The sequence below is a fragment of the Rissa tridactyla genome, chromosome 9 (genome assembly GCF_028500815.1).
Source record: "Rissa tridactyla isolate bRisTri1 chromosome 9, bRisTri1.patW.cur.20221130, whole genome shotgun sequence".
Lineage (NCBI taxonomy): Eukaryota > Metazoa > Chordata > Aves > Charadriiformes > Laridae > Rissa > Rissa tridactyla.
The window spans coordinates 18,759,752-18,776,547 of record NC_071474.1 but is presented as its reverse complement, the minus strand read 5'-3'; the positions used below and the strand labels follow the sequence as shown (position 1 = coordinate 18,776,547).

At 36.5% G+C, this 16,796-nt stretch overlaps 1 protein-coding gene across 3 annotated transcripts in view; it reads left to right on the top strand.

Moving 5' to 3' along the window:
- ICE2 (interactor of little elongation complex ELL subunit 2) overlaps positions 1-16,796 on the top strand; it is a 37,430-nt gene that overhangs the window by 9,514 nt on the left and 11,120 nt on the right. Inside the window, exons 2-12 of one of the 3 annotated variants that reach the window (XM_054214147.1) lie at positions 63-737; positions 1,704-1,808; positions 4,031-4,298; positions 5,181-5,300; positions 6,938-7,072; positions 7,441-7,557; positions 9,104-9,263; positions 10,997-11,181; positions 11,675-12,632; positions 14,682-14,860; positions 16,296-16,425. In XM_054214147.1, coding sequence (XP_054070122.1) covers positions 709-737; positions 1,704-1,808; positions 4,031-4,298; positions 5,181-5,300; positions 6,938-7,072; positions 7,441-7,557; positions 9,104-9,263; positions 10,997-11,181; positions 11,675-12,632; positions 14,682-14,860; positions 16,296-16,425 — 2,386 coding nt within the window. In that variant the 5' untranslated portion in view covers positions 63-708. Of the gene's footprint in view, position 1; positions 738-1,703; positions 1,809-4,030; positions 4,299-5,180; positions 5,301-6,937; positions 7,073-7,440; positions 7,558-9,103; positions 9,264-10,996; positions 11,182-11,674; positions 12,633-14,681; positions 14,861-16,295; positions 16,426-16,796 lie in introns of all 3 variants that reach the window. The other 2 variants (XM_054214146.1, XM_054214148.1) reach the window with 2 other exon arrangements.

Here is a 16,796-nt window from a genome sequence, read left to right as displayed (position 1 = left end):
GAGCTGTGAAGGGGGTCACCTTTTCTTGTAACACCACAAGCAAATGAGTTTGCATCGCTTAGACCTACAGGTACTGAGAACAAAATCTGAATTCCACATTTTATCGCACTGAGAAGCCTGATCATCAGAAAAAAGGTCTTGTGACTACACCCACATGTTAGCAAGTGGAAAGTGTGCCAGGGAAACGAAGCCCCGGTGAGGAAGGAAGATGATAAATGCAGTAACCTCCACGGGGCACCTCAGCCCTCTCACACACGGTCCCAACCTCCCCTCCGGGAGGAGCCGCCCGGCAGAGCCCGGCCCAGCCACCTCTGCACCCCCAGGGCGGGAACCGCCGCTCGAGAAACCCAACTTCTGGTCAGGGCCACACCTTGGTGAAGAACGTGGAGTCGGGGCAGAGCCCACAGCGTGAAGAGACCTTAAGCACGTTTCGTCTCCCGGCGAGGCGGGACGGAGCCGGCACTGGCAGGAGCCCCGGCAGCGGGACAGCCCCCGCGACCCCAGCGCGCAGCTGTGCCGCCTGCCACAAGATAGCCACCGCAGCCCCTCCAGCCTCGGCTCCAGCCTACGCTGCCATTGGCTGGCTCGGAACACCTGACCCCGCGCGCCGGGCGCTCTGATACGCTGATTGGCCAATGCCGTGAGGCAGGCTCGAGCGGCGTAGAGGCGAGGAACCGGCAAACACAGTTCCCCGAGGGGTCCGTCAAGATGGCGGCCAAGGGGCCGCTGCTGACCTGGTGAGTACGTTCCCCCCTCTCCCCCAGGCCTAGCCGGGCGCGTTTGAAGAGCGGCGGGCGGGAAGGCGTCACGCCGTTCCGCGCTCCTCCGCCGAGAGGAGAACGGCGAGGGCCCGCATGCGCCTGAGGAGGGGGGCGGGCCTGGGCTACCGCGTCCGACTGGTTCCCGCCCCCTGGCTGAGGGAGGGTGGGGTGCCGACATGTTTCGTCGTTCTCTCAGCGGGAGAAGGGAGGAGTCTGCGCTTTCACTGAGGAAGAGCGTGCCTGTATGTTTATGTATGCTCAGAAATGAGGAGCAATTAAGTAATACGCATCCACGATATCGGTTTGGGGCAGTGGTGTTGTTCTTGGTTTTGATACGGAAAGCCCTACAAAGATGTCATTCGGCTTTTTAAGCCTGGAGGGGGGACTTGGCTTTGAATTTGTTTATTTGTGATGAAGGCAGAAGGAAATCTTTCCTCATGCCTTTCAAAATAGTTTGGGAAGATTGACGTTGTATAGGGCCTGTACACTGAGAGGGCCATATTAAAAAAGAGTTTAGAAGGTAAGGTGTGTGTAGAAAACAAAATATCTCTTTTCTGAAAAATTAAAAATAAGGTGGTTGTATTTTTCTCAAAGTTCCAGCAAGTTCAACCCAATGTTTGGTTTTGATTAATGAGCATCTGAAGGCATGTAGCTCCATCAGAATTTCTCTTGCTATATCTAGAATTTGTACCCTGTAGTAATAAAATTGTTCTTTTTGGACTGTGAAGAACACATGTATTTTACTATGGAAAACCAGTAGAGAATTAGTATATATGTAACTTTCATAAAGAGGGAATGTAGAAACACTGTGTAGATAGCCTCTTTTTTTAAAATAAATAACTATGCGTTTCGTTTTTCAGAGGCAGATGTGGGCTTTATATTTTTGTGTATTCCAATGTTCTTGTTTTGTTTGTGGTTTGTTTTTGTTTTTTTTATTATCAGGGATGTTTCACCAAAAAATGGCAGTGAAGTATTTTTCTCACACGAAATTTATGAAAAATATTCATTGGCTCCGAGCCTCTCTGAACTATGGCATTTATCAAACAGGTATATTCTATTATGTTACAGTTTTGTGCTAGTTGTTACTATCCTATGGATACATACCCTTGTGGTTTTGGGGGAAAGCTGCATGTTATCTGGTATGCAAGGATTTGTTACTGACTCCTTAATCCAGCAGTTGGTCTGTGCTTTACCTGTTGTGAAACCTCAGAAAGCCGGAAGAGTGTAGGTTGAGACCTCTGGCCTTTCATGTCTTCTTGGGGGGGTGGTATTTTGGGAGGTTTGGGATGGGGTTTTGGGTTATTTTTGGGGAGTGGTGCTTCTTGTTTTTTGCTTTTGCTAATGAGGGGTGAGGTTTGACCCACACTTTTAACTGGTCGTGGTAAGGATCCTGTTACCCATGAACTAGACCTAATTCTTTTTAGAAATTAATGTCTTGCTGTCTGTCCATGTCTTCTCAGTTTGTAGAAGGCTGACGATAGAGTACATTGAAATCCTTTTTACTTGTATCTTTCAGAAGTAGCCAATGGTGTTTACATAGATACAACAGTGTCTTAGGTGCAGTGGAGATGCGATTAATTGCTTGAGTAATGAAGGAACTGTATAGAGAGTTAGCTGAAGAATGGGAAATGAAATTATGTGAACATAGGTGGTACAGGTCTTTTCTGGTTCGTCTGTGTTGGAGCAACTTTCCTTGAACTGGCAGAGATGAGCACAGCCCTCACAGCTTGCTCCTGGGTACACTGGATATTACTGTAGGATTCTGCCTGTAGATGATGTAGAAAAAGGGTTTCTGTAGTAGACGTGACTGCATTCAAGAGTGGGATTGTGTTCAGTTGTGTATGGTAGAAGTGGGTTTATAGGCAGAAGAGAGGTTGGAACCAGAAAAATTCAGAGAGGAAGAGAAATGGAACCTGTTGGGGCAACTGCAAAAGTAAAAGCTGGAGGAAATTTGTGAATTTTTATATTGGGGTTCCTGATAGATGTTTACAAAAGTGTATGTTCTCTCACCATAGAAGCTGTGAAGGCAGGTTGCTGATAAAATGAAGGGGAAAAATTTAAACCGTCAGCTCAAATAAAGTATAATGCTGTAAATATGGACAGAAAAGCTCTGTCAGATTATTTTGGTTTGCACCCTGATGAAGACTGTGACAGCACTGCATAGTGAAATGATCTTGATGTGCTGCCATTTCATTCAGTGCTGAATATAGCCAATTTAAGCTGCTAGAATTTCTTGATGTTCCTACATTGGCATATCTGAGTCAGCATCTTGTCGCTGCTGCAGCTTAATTAAATTTGCCAGTTTGTGCCACGAGGATGGACACATTCTCATATTCAGAGAGACAGCTGTGAAGTATTATTAAGAACTGTGGACGTGATACTGCTGGGTTTGAATAACACTTGAGATGTTTTCTACGGCTGAAATCATATCTTAAAAATATGTTTTTTCCAAGATCAGCAGTTAATGTTCATTTTGTTACCCTTAAATATTTTCTCTCTTAAGAACAGTTAATAGAGCAGGGCTAAGATGGCCTTCATATACTGGGGTTATTTTAAGAACCAGCTTTATAATGTTGCTTCTTTGTTGTGAGGGCAGCTACACCCTTGCCTTAGCTCAATATAATTTTTGGCAACTGATTTCAGAATTTTTTAGAGTAGAAAATTAAACTTTTGAATTGTGTACTCTGTTTTTAGGACTTTCTTCATTGAAATCCAGAATGTCTATTGTTACCATTAAGTAGTTTTAATTTACTACTTTTAGAGCAAAAGAAAGGCTTTTTCTAGTTAAGTCGTTCTCCTTCACTGTCGTCACTTTAACTCATAAGTTAGACCTTTCTGAGTGCAAACTGTTTCTGAACGCCAGCCATCAGTGAATGAAGAAATGTTGAGACTCTAACTTTTCATTAATAGCGGGTGTTTCCAGAACAAAGAATCAGAGTTTCATGTTTAGCTTGTCACCTCAATATTGAGTATACGGATTAATATATACACTGTTGGGTTTAAAAAAAAACACACTTTTTTTTTTTTTTTCATCTTTAAACCCATGGCAAACCTGCTGATGATACTCAGGGTTAGTCTGGTCGTCCAGGTAAAGTTTCAGAGTAAAAAAATTCCTATGACATAGACTAGGAATTGGAATAGTATGGTATCTCATAGTGCATTTTGCTGGATTTGAAGTTTAGGCTTGCATGACTGCCTTTATTAATTCTGACAAATATTAATATTTATGTGGAAAGTGTAAGTTCTTTCATTTATTACTTTTCTTTCAGAGAGGCAAAGAAAAATGTGGAGGCATTGGGAAAGTCTTCAGAAAATAGACAGACTTCTAGCATCCAGGCTGCAGATCTAGTTGAGGTGGAGGCTAAAAGCACAACTGATGATCATCCTTTTCCAGAACCTAGGATCCCCTATCCATTTACCTCTTGTTTGACTGAGAAGGAGCAGAAAACGTACTTATATCTGATGACTAAGTACTCAAAAAAAATAAAACATTTTCAAGTTAATGCAGCAAGTCAAAGAGAATTATACACGTATCTGGTAAGTGTGCATATGGGTATGCAGGAACATCACAGAGGGAGTCATACAATTTTTTTTGTTAAAAGCATTAAGGAAAATGTAGCAAAAATGGTTTTAAATTCAATTTGTTGTAATTTCCTTGTAGCTTAGTATTATGAATGGTAATAAAGGTTTAAAGTGTTCTGGATAACATTTTTAATATAAATTGAAAGTATATTTATTTATTTCATTGAAAGTGGGTGGGTTTCCTGTGGATTTTTTGTTCTATTTTGTTTTTTAGTGGTAGTCTAAACGACTGATGATAAGTGTAGATCTTTGATAGCTGATTAAACACCCACCCACCCCCAAAAAACCCCACACTTTTTTATGAGAAGAAGTTAAGAGTTGACCTTTTGTGATTTTAGCATTTCATAATGGCATGTAGCAGTCTGTGTAGGAGATGGATACATTTTGATGTGTTCTTTGACAGCACTCTGTAATTGGGAACTTCTTTCATTAGCATGTGAAGGGACCTGTATGTTGACCTCCTGTGCTTGCCACATCAGTGCTTATGGGAGTAGAAAGGCAGAGGTTGCTGCTTAGTCTCAGCAATGTTGTTTAAATAGTGAAATAGTAACCTTTCTGTTTATAAACTACCAGTGTACGGCCAAAAGAAGCTTGCTGTTTGTTGGGGGAGTGGTGTTTTGCTGTTTTGGGATTTGTTCTAAGGAAACGGGCCTTGCAAAAAATTTTTTTTATTTAAGTGAAACTCTTAAACATATGCAAAGACTTGCCAAATTGAGCAGCAAGTGGAATCTGTGCCCTCCCTCATACTGTACTACCTCTCTGGAAATTTTGCTCATTACGTACCTAGCCTACAGGATTGCATTCTGTCTTAAAAAATAGATTTTTCCCTCCCTCCAGCAAATGAAAGAAGTAGTAAACAATGAAATGGCAGAATTTATGAAATTTGCCCAAAACGCTGCAAAAAGCTGTGCCAAGGATTATGATGCCATCTCTGAAGATGGACTACGTTATACTGAGGTAATTACCAATACTGTGTTTAATTCCTTCTCTTCTTCCATAATGGTATTGGAATTGTGGTTAAGATACATAGGCACTGCGCATGGGGTCTGGTGTTCCCTGAACTTCTGTTGATTCCATGTTGGGGTGAGACATGCGAAGTTGCCGTTTCCCTTATGCTGTGCAGTTTATCGCTTGGCCCCACAGGTTATTGTAGCCAATAAGATACAATATAAATGAGGTCACTGAATACAATACTGTACAAAAATTTAGTCATCAATTGAATAAATTACATCTTTTTATTTGGGAAGGGAGAAATTGCATTTTTAAATGTGCATTTACGTTAACAAGCTGCTCCTAAATATACACTACTGGACAGAATGTTAAGCTTTCCTCCACAGTAGCATGTTACAAAGTCACTTTAATCAGGAGTTACTCAGGCTTTAATCATAATAATCTGCAAGTTCACACTGTGTTAAATACTCACCTTGATGATTCTAAAATCAAACATGAATGCAATTTTAAGTATCATTCTTGGTTTAATATCACATTTCAGGAAAAGAACTCCAGAATACAGGTTTGTTAAACTTTTCCATCAATGGGTTGATTTGCTCTTGCTTGTTTTCCTCATAGTGACTTGCCTTAATTGAAATGGCCTACTTACATACATTTTAAAAAAAAAATTTAGTCTTTTCTAGAAAGTGCCACATCACTTATTTTTCTAATTTGTTCTGTAAAACAGTGTTTACTAGAGAGTAGAGTGTTTAGTTAAATTCATAAGGATTGTTTCTGTTTCACCGTCATGCTTTTTATTACGTGCTTTTTCATGCACAAGATAAATTTATTCTCCCACTAACGCATGGTTTGGGCACATGTAAGGACAAAATCTTGCTTTTTTCTAAAAATTGGGATTGTCTTTGTAATTTTATATCTTAAACGTGTCTATTTTTCTAAGTGATCTTGTCGTCTGGTCACTAAATGTGTCTCCAAACTTGAAGTCCTGTTTATAGTTAAGTTGATATCGTGAGTTAAAAATGAAACGGAGGCACATATTTAGTTTTCAACAATAAGTGAAAAAATAACTAATTCTAGTTACTAAATAAAACCTAAATGTCTTAAGTGCATAATTCAGATATCAGAAAAAATTGTCTTGGGATCTAGAGTTGACATGAAAGCAAGTTTCAACACATACAGAATCTTCGTGTGTCTTTACCTTTGCAGCTTTTACCTAGGCTTAGTGTAAATTATGTAGTAACACAAAAAATACTAGTTCCTCTAAAAGCCAACATAAATAAACTGCAAAGAAAATAATTACAGTTAAAACTGTACTAAACCTTTTTTTTTAATGATTGATCTGAGCCTGTGTGCATACATTGTTAGCCTTGCATATGAAGGGTTGAGGAGAATTTAGGGTATGTTCAGTTCTGATGCTAGTGATTGTAAGATTATTAGAGAGTTATACTGATACCTTCAAATTTTTTAATACTGTCTCTAACTGGAAAAGTTGAACAAGCCTGTTAGCAGTAATCTGCTAAATATATCTGTATTCTCTACAGAAAGTAATGCAAATGCAACTTGCAATTGTAGAAAAAACTTCTTAAAATGAAATTCTTACAAAAAATACAAATGCATAAACTATTTTTTTCTTTTTATGTTAGGAATTATTACGTGCTTGTATTGGACATGTGCAGAAGTATCCTGAGTTTTACACGCTCCAGGAGATCATGAGTATCATGGGAGGGAAGTTTCATACACAGTTGACCTTTAGGCTGGAAAAAAATCTTCTTGTAATGGTAATATCTTACATATACATATTGTTTTGGTATTATTTTCAAACAAGTAGAATTACATCTGGATTGTGTTAGGCAAGGATTCTGGGTTTTTTTTACAAATATTATTCAGTGCTTGGGTTAGGGGTTATAATTTACAATTAAAATTGTTAATGAAAACATTAACAAAATTATTTTGGTAGTGAGGCCGTTAACACCCTGCACTTATGTTTGCAATAAAAAGATTACATTAATAGTATATTTTTTAAATATAACACTAACTTTATAATACACCTGCATAAATTCTTAATATTTTTCATGTAAGAAGTGCAATGTTGGATCAACACGATTTCAGTTAAAGCTGTTTTTTGAAACTGCTTGATTTCTTCAAGGGTACAGCAAGACGTGGTAAAACAAATTTCCCTGCCATGCCTGTTCAACTGCCCACAGATTATAAAACTATTACATCTATTATAAGTCCAGAAAAAAAGGCTTCTATTATGCACGAAGTAAGTAACCTTTTTACTGTCATTTTTAAGTCGTGTTTTGTATAGAAGAACAATTTGGTCCTTTTTATGTGGCAGCATTACATTTTTTCTTCTTTTTTTTTTTCCCTAATCTTACACATCTTATAGCATAGGAACATATACTGTATCATTATTTGTTTAGTATTTTATTTATAGCAATCACACTGCCCTCTTCAAAAGTTGGGTTATTGCCTTTTGAACCTAGTGCCTCTTGAAGGGGCTTCCTCCATTCTCATGAAACATGAGAGGTCTTTAAATTGGAACACACTGTCCGTGAAATCTAGATAGAATTGTTTATTACAGTGTTATTCCTTTTGAACTTTGCTTTCCAATTTCTAAGCCAGCCTCTGTGTGTGTGAGTGTGTATACATACATATGAATGCATGTAGGTGCAAAGGCTTATGATTTCAGAAAGAAGTCCTGAGGGTAAGAAGAAATACTTTAGACTGTCTGGTTTTCTGAAAAGCCAATTAGGTTAGCTTACCCTGGGAATTTCTTCTGTTAAACAGCATAAACTTCATATCCGAGTTGAACAGTTTTTAGATTCCGATCCACCTTACCGTTAAATATCCAATCTTCCTGTTTGTGTTCTTCCACAGAGAAAATCAATGAGTTTTTCCTTCTGTAGGACTTGGTTTTTTCACTGTTTATTCCAGGTAATTTGTTATCCGCTAACATAAGGAGTTCGTGTATCAAAACCCAAACTTTCAACAGAGGCACTGTGATTGCAAAGACACTTTTCCTTAAGAAAGTAGCAGAGGTGACACATGAGAATGATATATGCCTCAAGAGATGTTACAGCTATAAACAGAGAAGATTTCTGATGATGTCTCAGGCGGCAGAAAAAAGAACACAGCTAGATTTTTCTTATATCTCTCTCATGGTTCTCAGTGCTCTTGGGCTTCTGTTATCTTCTTAGTCCTTGATGTTCTCCTCCCACCTCATGAGCGTTGCCAGCCTCCTCTCTTCATGGAAACCTGTAGTCATAATGTTTAATAATTTTATTATTTCAATTCTGAATTTGTATTCTTCATGTTTTTATATTTGTTTTAACATTCTTTATATGTAATCTCTATTCAAACAACTGTGCATTTTTAACCATACTTTAACATTAGATGTCTGTATTGTGCTATTACTCATAAGGAAGATCTGTAATACATGTGTGAGTGAATCTATTTTTTTTTCTTCTGCAAGAAGAAAAAATTTCATGATCATCAAATTCCTATTCAGTCTAGAAATTCAAATTAATAGGAACGAACTGAAAGATACAAGTTAAGAAGATATATTTTCTCATGCTGCAAGGTGGATGCATAAGATTCAGACAAAAATTTTCAGGGGCATTTTTTGCTTATTCATTTGATATTGAAGCTTGGCACTGTGTTGGTATTTGGGCTTTTGGAGTTGGGGGGGAAGGTTAATGCATGTTTGGGTTTGGGGTTTTTCTTATCAATATAAATTTGTGTGTGTATTTCTTAAAAAAAAAAAAAAAGAAAAACAACTTTAAAAATATAACTTTTTTTCTGTTTAGGATATTAGTTCAGATTCAAATGCAGAAAAACTTGCTTTGAAATACTGTCCGCAAGTTGTTTTAAGTAATGAATCATTATTTACTTTACTGAATAATCATGGACTAAACTACAAGGAACAATGGGAAATTCCAGTTTGCATTAAAATGATCCCTGTTGCAGGTATAGTATGTTTTTGTTATAAAAATTACGGTTTTGTCCATGAAAATATTTATATATTCTCATAATCCTTTTGAAGCAGACGGAAGAACAGGAAATTAGAAAATCCAGTAAAACCAGCTGTGGGAAGGAAGAAGGTAGTCTGGTTTAGTTCACACAATAATGGAATCGTTTAATTTTGGTTTTATTTAAAAAAGAAAGAAGCTAAGGTTAATGAGAATTATAATTGTAACTATAAGCTCAGATTTTTACCTTTTCTGAAGAAGCAGCATTCTAGAATGCAGCTATAAGAAAATAGTATCTCTTAAGTACTTTCATTTTTTTAATTTAAGGAATCAATCAAAGTCATAAAATTTGACTTATTTAGTTCACACATCTTAAAGGGCAAAAATCTGAAGTTAATAATTTTCAGCTGTCATCTGGTAAGGAGTCAGAGACCTTTGTGTTGTAAAGAAAAATGTTTGGTTTAATCAAAGTTATTGTAAAAAATGAACTTTAAAAAAATCCATTGCTATAGTTTGTCCTCTGTTTTCAAGGAGGAAAGCTGATAGCAAGGTCATTTTGTGGTTTTCCACACCTTGTTCCACCTTGTTACTGAGAATAGTAACAACCTCTAGAGGTATCACCATTAACATTGAATTTGGACATAGAGCTATTTTCTGCTTGGAAAAAAAAAAATCTGTTAACTGTCCTTTTGCTTTTCAAAACTGTAAGCTCTGCTCCTGGGAAACAACTGCATGAAGCTGTTAAAATTATCAAGTGAACTGATTTCAATAAGCTAAAGAAGAGAAATTCTGAAGTTTTAGGAAAAAACTAAAGAGCAAACATTTTCTGGAATTAAAAGGACCTGTTTACACCATAGAATAATGAATAAATGATGAATGTCTATGGAGATCACTTTTCCCAATTGCAACAAAAAATGTTTTGAATAAACTGATTAACTCATCTGAGTGCTATACTTTAGTTGTCAAGTACTCCATCAGTAATCTGAATATGGATTGCCTCTCTTGTTGCCCCTCCCCCCCCCTTTTTTTTTTTTGTAATACACAAAGGATTTTTTCATGATGAGTATTTATAATGGTTGTTGTCTTGGAATGTCCACATTGTGTGCATTTCACACAAATTTGTATAGCAGACTTCTGGATAGTAGTAAATAAGCTGTCAAATATCTGCAAATCTTCCAAATTTTGCACTTTCCTGCATGAAATTAAATTACTTTATCTGTAAAGGTGTGACTCCTTTTATATCAGGTTTACAGTTTTTAAACTGAATTTTTAGATCCAAAGTTAGCACATAAAGGGCATTCAGAATACGTTAGCCATAAATAGTGTTTCTTGAAGGGCTTCTCCTCTCCTTCCTTTTCCACCTTCACTGTAACGCACCTCTTGCATTAACTGTATTTTTTTTTTCTAAAACAGGAAACTGTATTCACCATGGGCCTCTGCTTTCTGTATAATACTGGGCAGGGTATCACTGTTATTTTTGGATGAATCTGTGGATGATTCATATGTAAATGTGTTAAAGTATAAACAAAAGAGTAGGGCAGCAGAGACAGGACATAGTTATTGATTAGAAGAAATATAAACTGCAGCCATTGCTTTTGGCTTTTTGAAGTTCATTTATTATTTAAATTTTTTATATATATAAAAAATATATATAATTTATATATATACATATAAAACAATCGTTTTTCCTTTCATTTAATGTGTACTCAGTCTCTTTCTGTTCTTGAACAGGTAGCAAACCAACTAAAGTGGTTTATGTTGATTCACCTCTGATGAGAAAGGAAATGACAGTAAGAGAGAGGAACCAAATCTTCCATGAAATTCCAATGGACTTTCTAGCAACTAAAACGTCTTACGTTTCAATTTCTGATGTATCAATGGACAAACCAGCTGAGGACAGTCTGTTTCAGTGGGATGTATGTAGCTTCACCTCTTCTTAAAAACAAACAAAGCCAAAAACCTGTGTTATAATTCCTAAGTTACTTGTTCTGTGATAATGAAGGAAAACTTAGGTTTGCTCTTGGTAGCTTTTTTACTGCTGAGTTACAGAACCTATGTTTTAAAATGTCTGTCTTGTTCCTTTAAATACTTCACTTACATCAGCATCTCAGCTGTAATGTTTACTTCATTAAAATGTATTTTGATCAGTTTATTTAGGTGGGAAAAGTTCTGTGAGCTTTATTTCTCTCTTGAAAAGCCTTTCAACTCCTAGGACTTAAGATACTCTGTTAAACGTGGGAATTTTTTTTCCAATTACTGCCCCTCTCTCCCAACAGTCAAAATATGGATAGTAGAAGATTTTTCATGTTTTCAGTATGACAGTGTCTCGTTTGTGATTAACACATTCTATTTCTTGGTTTGTTTTATTATTTTTTTTAATATTACTATTATTTTTCTCCCTGTGTTAAGACGTCTTCCGATACCTACCAGTACAGGAAGATTCCTCTTCCAGATGACACAGGGATGGACTTTGATGATGATGTTACAGAACTGGAAACTTTTGGAGCAACTGTCAAGCTCTCAAGAACTTCTAAAATGGAAAGTACTTTTCCTACAGTTAATAACACTGCTAAAGTTTTATCACATGGCCTAAAAATGGGGAAAAAAAATACATCCACCATAAACAGTGGAGATGAAGAAGGGAAAAACACCATTTCTGAGCAAGGAGTTTCAGCATGTGCTAGCATGCAGCTTCCATCATTAGATGGTGTTCTGTGCTTCAGCCCTGAAGAAAACACATCTCATAAAAGCTTTAATTCAGAGGATGTAGTACTGAACAAAGCGCAGCATGTCATGACCAAAGAAGTATTAGGCAATGAAACACAATTAAATACTCTATCTAATGCTGTTAGTTACAAGAAAGAGTCCGATGCTGCACAAAAAAATGAGACTTACACTTCTTTATGCAGTAGTGACACAGATGAGGAGCGTTTGGTCATTGATACAGAATGTAAAAACACGGATTGTTGCCAAACAACTGTACCAAACACAGTTTCTTGTACCTCAGCAGAGACTGCCAAATCACCTTCACCCACCCAGATTCCGTTAGGAAGCATGACTGGTGGATCAGATAACATGGATCAGGAAAAAAGTGCCTCCAGAAAGCCTACAAGGAAGTTATCCAAAGAATTTGATCCTGTCGGACAGATTTTGAAAATGCAAACTGCACTTCTCAAGTCACCTTCCCAAAAAGCTCGTGAGCAGCCAGTGGTGAGCTGTGATAATTCTAATGCTCCACCAGCTCATGTGCCTCAATCTCCAAAACCATTGGTGACCTCCAGCACAGAAACCGTGCCAGCCACTGCCTCAAACCCCAACAGCTCGTCTAGAAATACCTGGACTTGGCTTTTTCAGGGAGTTCCAAAGAGTAAGTAATTGTGTTCAATGTGTAAAGAGTAAAATTTTAAATTTTCAGTAAAATTTAACAGAAAAACATTTTAACTTCCTCATCTGAAGAACATCCTAATAGTTCCTCTGTTACATTTACTTAGAGATGTGATGTAATTTTTTCTTTTTTTTTTTTTTTTAACAATACCTTTTCTGTGTGAGAATTACTGCCTTGCACACAAAAGGGAGCATTTTGGGAGCTGTTTGTCTACAGAGGTGGATGTTTTACTTCTAGAGAAACAAAACTTTGTTGTACACAAGGTTTTTAAGCAAGGAAAAGAAATCATTTGGTAGTGAAATGAGTTACTCTTCATCAGAAATTAGAATATTTGAGTAGTCTGGTCTGCAAAAATAGTTTCTTGTCGATCAAGAATGGAATCATTTTACATTTTATGCAAAAGAAAAATTTAATCAAATTATGCAATTAAAACTTGAAAGAAAACTTGGAATTTGAGTGTCTGAGTTCTGAGACTCCTAGTTCAGTTGCTGTTTCTTAGCTGCTAGCAATCAGTTCCAGAAGATTAATGAGGATTCGCTACAAGCCACCTCTCCAAGTTTTCAGGCATTTAGATGGAAATAGAACCTATGCTACACCCAGACTTCAACCAAGAACGAGAAGTCCTGAAGATCCTAGGGACCATGAACTTTGAGGTTTTCCTTACATGCTTGAGTTGTTTCTGTGCTTTGTGCAACTGAAGTTAGAAGCACTTTATTGTGTTAGGTAAATGGACAGGAAACCAGGCAGGTTGCATCAGGACAGATACTCTTTTTCTCAAATATTTAATTCCAATTAATCAATGCTTTTTCTTGTGAAAACCTGTTTTGCTGGTATTTTCTGACTTGCTGTGCATTTGATCACATAGGAATTAATCTTAATTAATTTACTTAATCTGTAATGCAAACAGTTAACACAATTCTGTTTGAGTTGAAATTGCGTTAACACTTCCTATGCTTTTATCAATTTAACTGAATTTTAGTAGTCACTAAAAGACCACGTCTCCTCCCTCAGTTTGAAGGGTTGAGCAGCATGGTATTCTTTCTATTTCTCCTTCTCTTAAAAGCCGGACTATGGAATTCAGGTGTTTGATAATAGAATATTTTCTTTTCTTTTTTTAATAGAAGTAGTGAAACCAATATTGCTAAGGTGATGAAGTGTGACTGCGAAAGAGAAGAAAGCATAATTATGCAAATCGGAAGTTCTATAGCAAACTGATAAACCTCTATGCATGTCTTTTTTTTGCAGAAGCCAGAACTTAATTAAATATTTTACTAACAGAAAATTGTTTCCGGTCACTCTGATGATAATATCTCATGCAGTCATAGTTTTGACACACATTTCCACGTATCTGCAGGACGAAAACCAGACCTGGATAATTTTAAATAAATAATCTTAAACAAGTTGGAGTTTGTTCTTGCTTATTTTAGAGAGAGGTTTGTTAACTTACCTCAAAGCTGCAGTTGGAGATCTAAGAAGTGTTTCTTTTGAATATGCTAGCATTGAAAATGAAGTTGAAGCAAACTCAATTTGGAACAGAGGCTTATGCTGTCATGCAAATCTGAGGCTTGAGTTATTTCAGTAACTGATAAACGGATGGCAACTCTCAGGAGGCAGTCATTGTAAATAAAATTTTTGTCTCCTTTGTGCTGAGTGACTGTGGCTTAAAAACCAGCCTTTGAATTCCATTTGTACAAGAATGGAGTCTCATAGCTCTGTTTGTTTGTATAAGAAATCTAATGATTAGGATAAAATATGTGGGAATATTTAAAAATATACTTTTTAAAAGTTATAGCGTACTTTTTCCAAATTTATTTTTTTTTAATACGTAAGTGACGTATTGTGCCTAATGAGACAATTTTCACCGCAAAATCTTAGGAAACAAAACATATCCTATTAAAAAAAAAAAAAAACAAACACAAACAAAACAACAACCCACACCAAAAAAACCCTACTATAAGAGAAAAAAGCTAATTAGCGTCATGGTAAAGAATGTGCAAGCTTGTCATTTTCTGTTTTATTTGTTTTCTAAAGGAAAGCTGCCAAATGAACTTCAGCTGCTTGAAGAAGACCCTTCAGAGTATAAAGCACCTCAGGATGGCAACCTTGTGTATAAGCTTTTCAGTTTGAATGATCTGTTGTTACTTGTGCGTTGCAATGTGCAAAAAGTGAAGTCATTGCCACGATACCATAAAAAGAAAAAAGCCCAAAAGGTACAGATTTTGCTGTTAGCTTTTTTGTTTTGTGTTGTTTTTTAAACAGTTGTGCTCAACTGGCATCTCTGGGATTCCCAGTCCTTCATAGCATCTGTGTTTTCACTCAGACAATTAGTACATTTAATTGTAACTCTATAGTGTGTGTCTTCTTTAAGTAAATGTTTGCTGTAGGAAGAGAGGGAAAAATAATTTGTTATTTCTTTAAACCTACTTGATTAGAAGATAAGCAAGTTTGATTCTGCATTTCTTCCTACAACTGCATTACAGTAATAAGCATGAGTAATTATGTAAACTAATGTCAGTTTGAACTATTCTTAAAAGTTAATGCAGTAATAAGATTTTTGGCCCAAGGCTTTGAGAATGTTTGGGATCATAAATACTTTCAAGCAGGATTCAGCCTTGCTATTATGCCTAGTTAAGCAGAGAAATAGATAGAATGAACAGAGGACGCATTTAAAGATAAAGAGAGGTCCTTTTCACTCTGCTTGAAAAGACTCTGGTGTACATCTTAGCAAGTCATTTGTCTCAAGGAATAAAATGCTTTAAATACAACTGTAATCCAAATATTCCTTGTAACATCAGGAGAAGGAAAGCGTATTCTGGAATCCCAAGTAATTTATTATTTTGTCAGGAGTTCTCTGAATCATTCAACAAATTTGATGTGGTATCTCCCTCCGCAGAATACCAGAATTATGGTAGGCAGGCATTTTGTGAGGTATTTATGCTTTGCTGAAATGGAAATAGAGGAGCTTCATGTCTGATTACTTGCTCAAAATCGTATTTTGAAGAAATACCATTTCTTTGCTATTGATCCACTGCGTATAAATGCCTGTGAATAGCTGCTTAGTTTGTTAATCAAAAACTGAACACTGTTGTATTTTTTAAAATTCCTGCTGAAATTTAATGTGTGATTTGTCAGTGAGAAGAGGCTTATATTTCCTCTGTTAGTGTTAACATGCAAAGGTTAGCCTCTGATTTCAAACGAGAGTCCAAGCATTAGGTTCTACTTTCAAGTAAGATTCTATCGGGGGAATAAATGGCAGGATTCCACTAATAATAAGCACATCAGAAATGTCTTTTTTTTTTCCTTAAATTCCTGCAGAGGGCAGTAGAGCACAGAAGTCTGAACTTCAGAATAATTTAGTCCTATGGAAAAATTACTTAGTGGCAAAATTTTATTATTTGTAAATGCTTGTCTAGGCTTTTTTTTTTTGTTAGTCCATTTCACCTTCCTCTATATAGAGTCTCTGTACTCCGAAGGTTGTACTGTGGGCTTCACAGAATGTGAGTCATCACACAAAATGTGTGAAATGTCTTTGTTGCTTCAACTGTAGTGAAAGATTATGATGATTATCAATTACAGAATGTAGTTCAAATGTTGACATTTTTTGGACAGTGAGTGCTGATTTTTCTTGTATCTTCACTTGTATAGGTTACTCCAATATTCCTGTTGCCAAAACTAGAATACCAACCCTACTATGGTGTCGAAGCTCTTACAGAAAGTGAAGTATGTCGGTTGTGGACAGAGAGTATGTTGCATTCGGAATGCTTATTTTATATTGGTAAGTTCATGTGTTGATTTCTGCTTGAGAAACACATATGTCTGAATATTCATAGAATAACAGAAGAGAAAAATATTTATTAAAAGTATATTCTGTTTGTCCTTATTTGTTTTAACTTTCTAATTCTGGCTTTCACTTCTATTAAATAAGTGCTTTGTCTAAAATTTCTGTGGGGTGGTAAACGAGGATATTTCAGCTTTGGTTTTAGATAGATAGTATCCAGTAATCTTTGTTTGCAAGTGCATTTATTTGTCTTTCAAAGACAAATATATCTGTCAGTGTGAATTTAGTTCTCTGAAATTAGTAATCTTCATGACTTAAAGTATCTTTGGGTTTTGGGGGGAGTTTTTTGTTTGTTTGTTTGTTTTTAA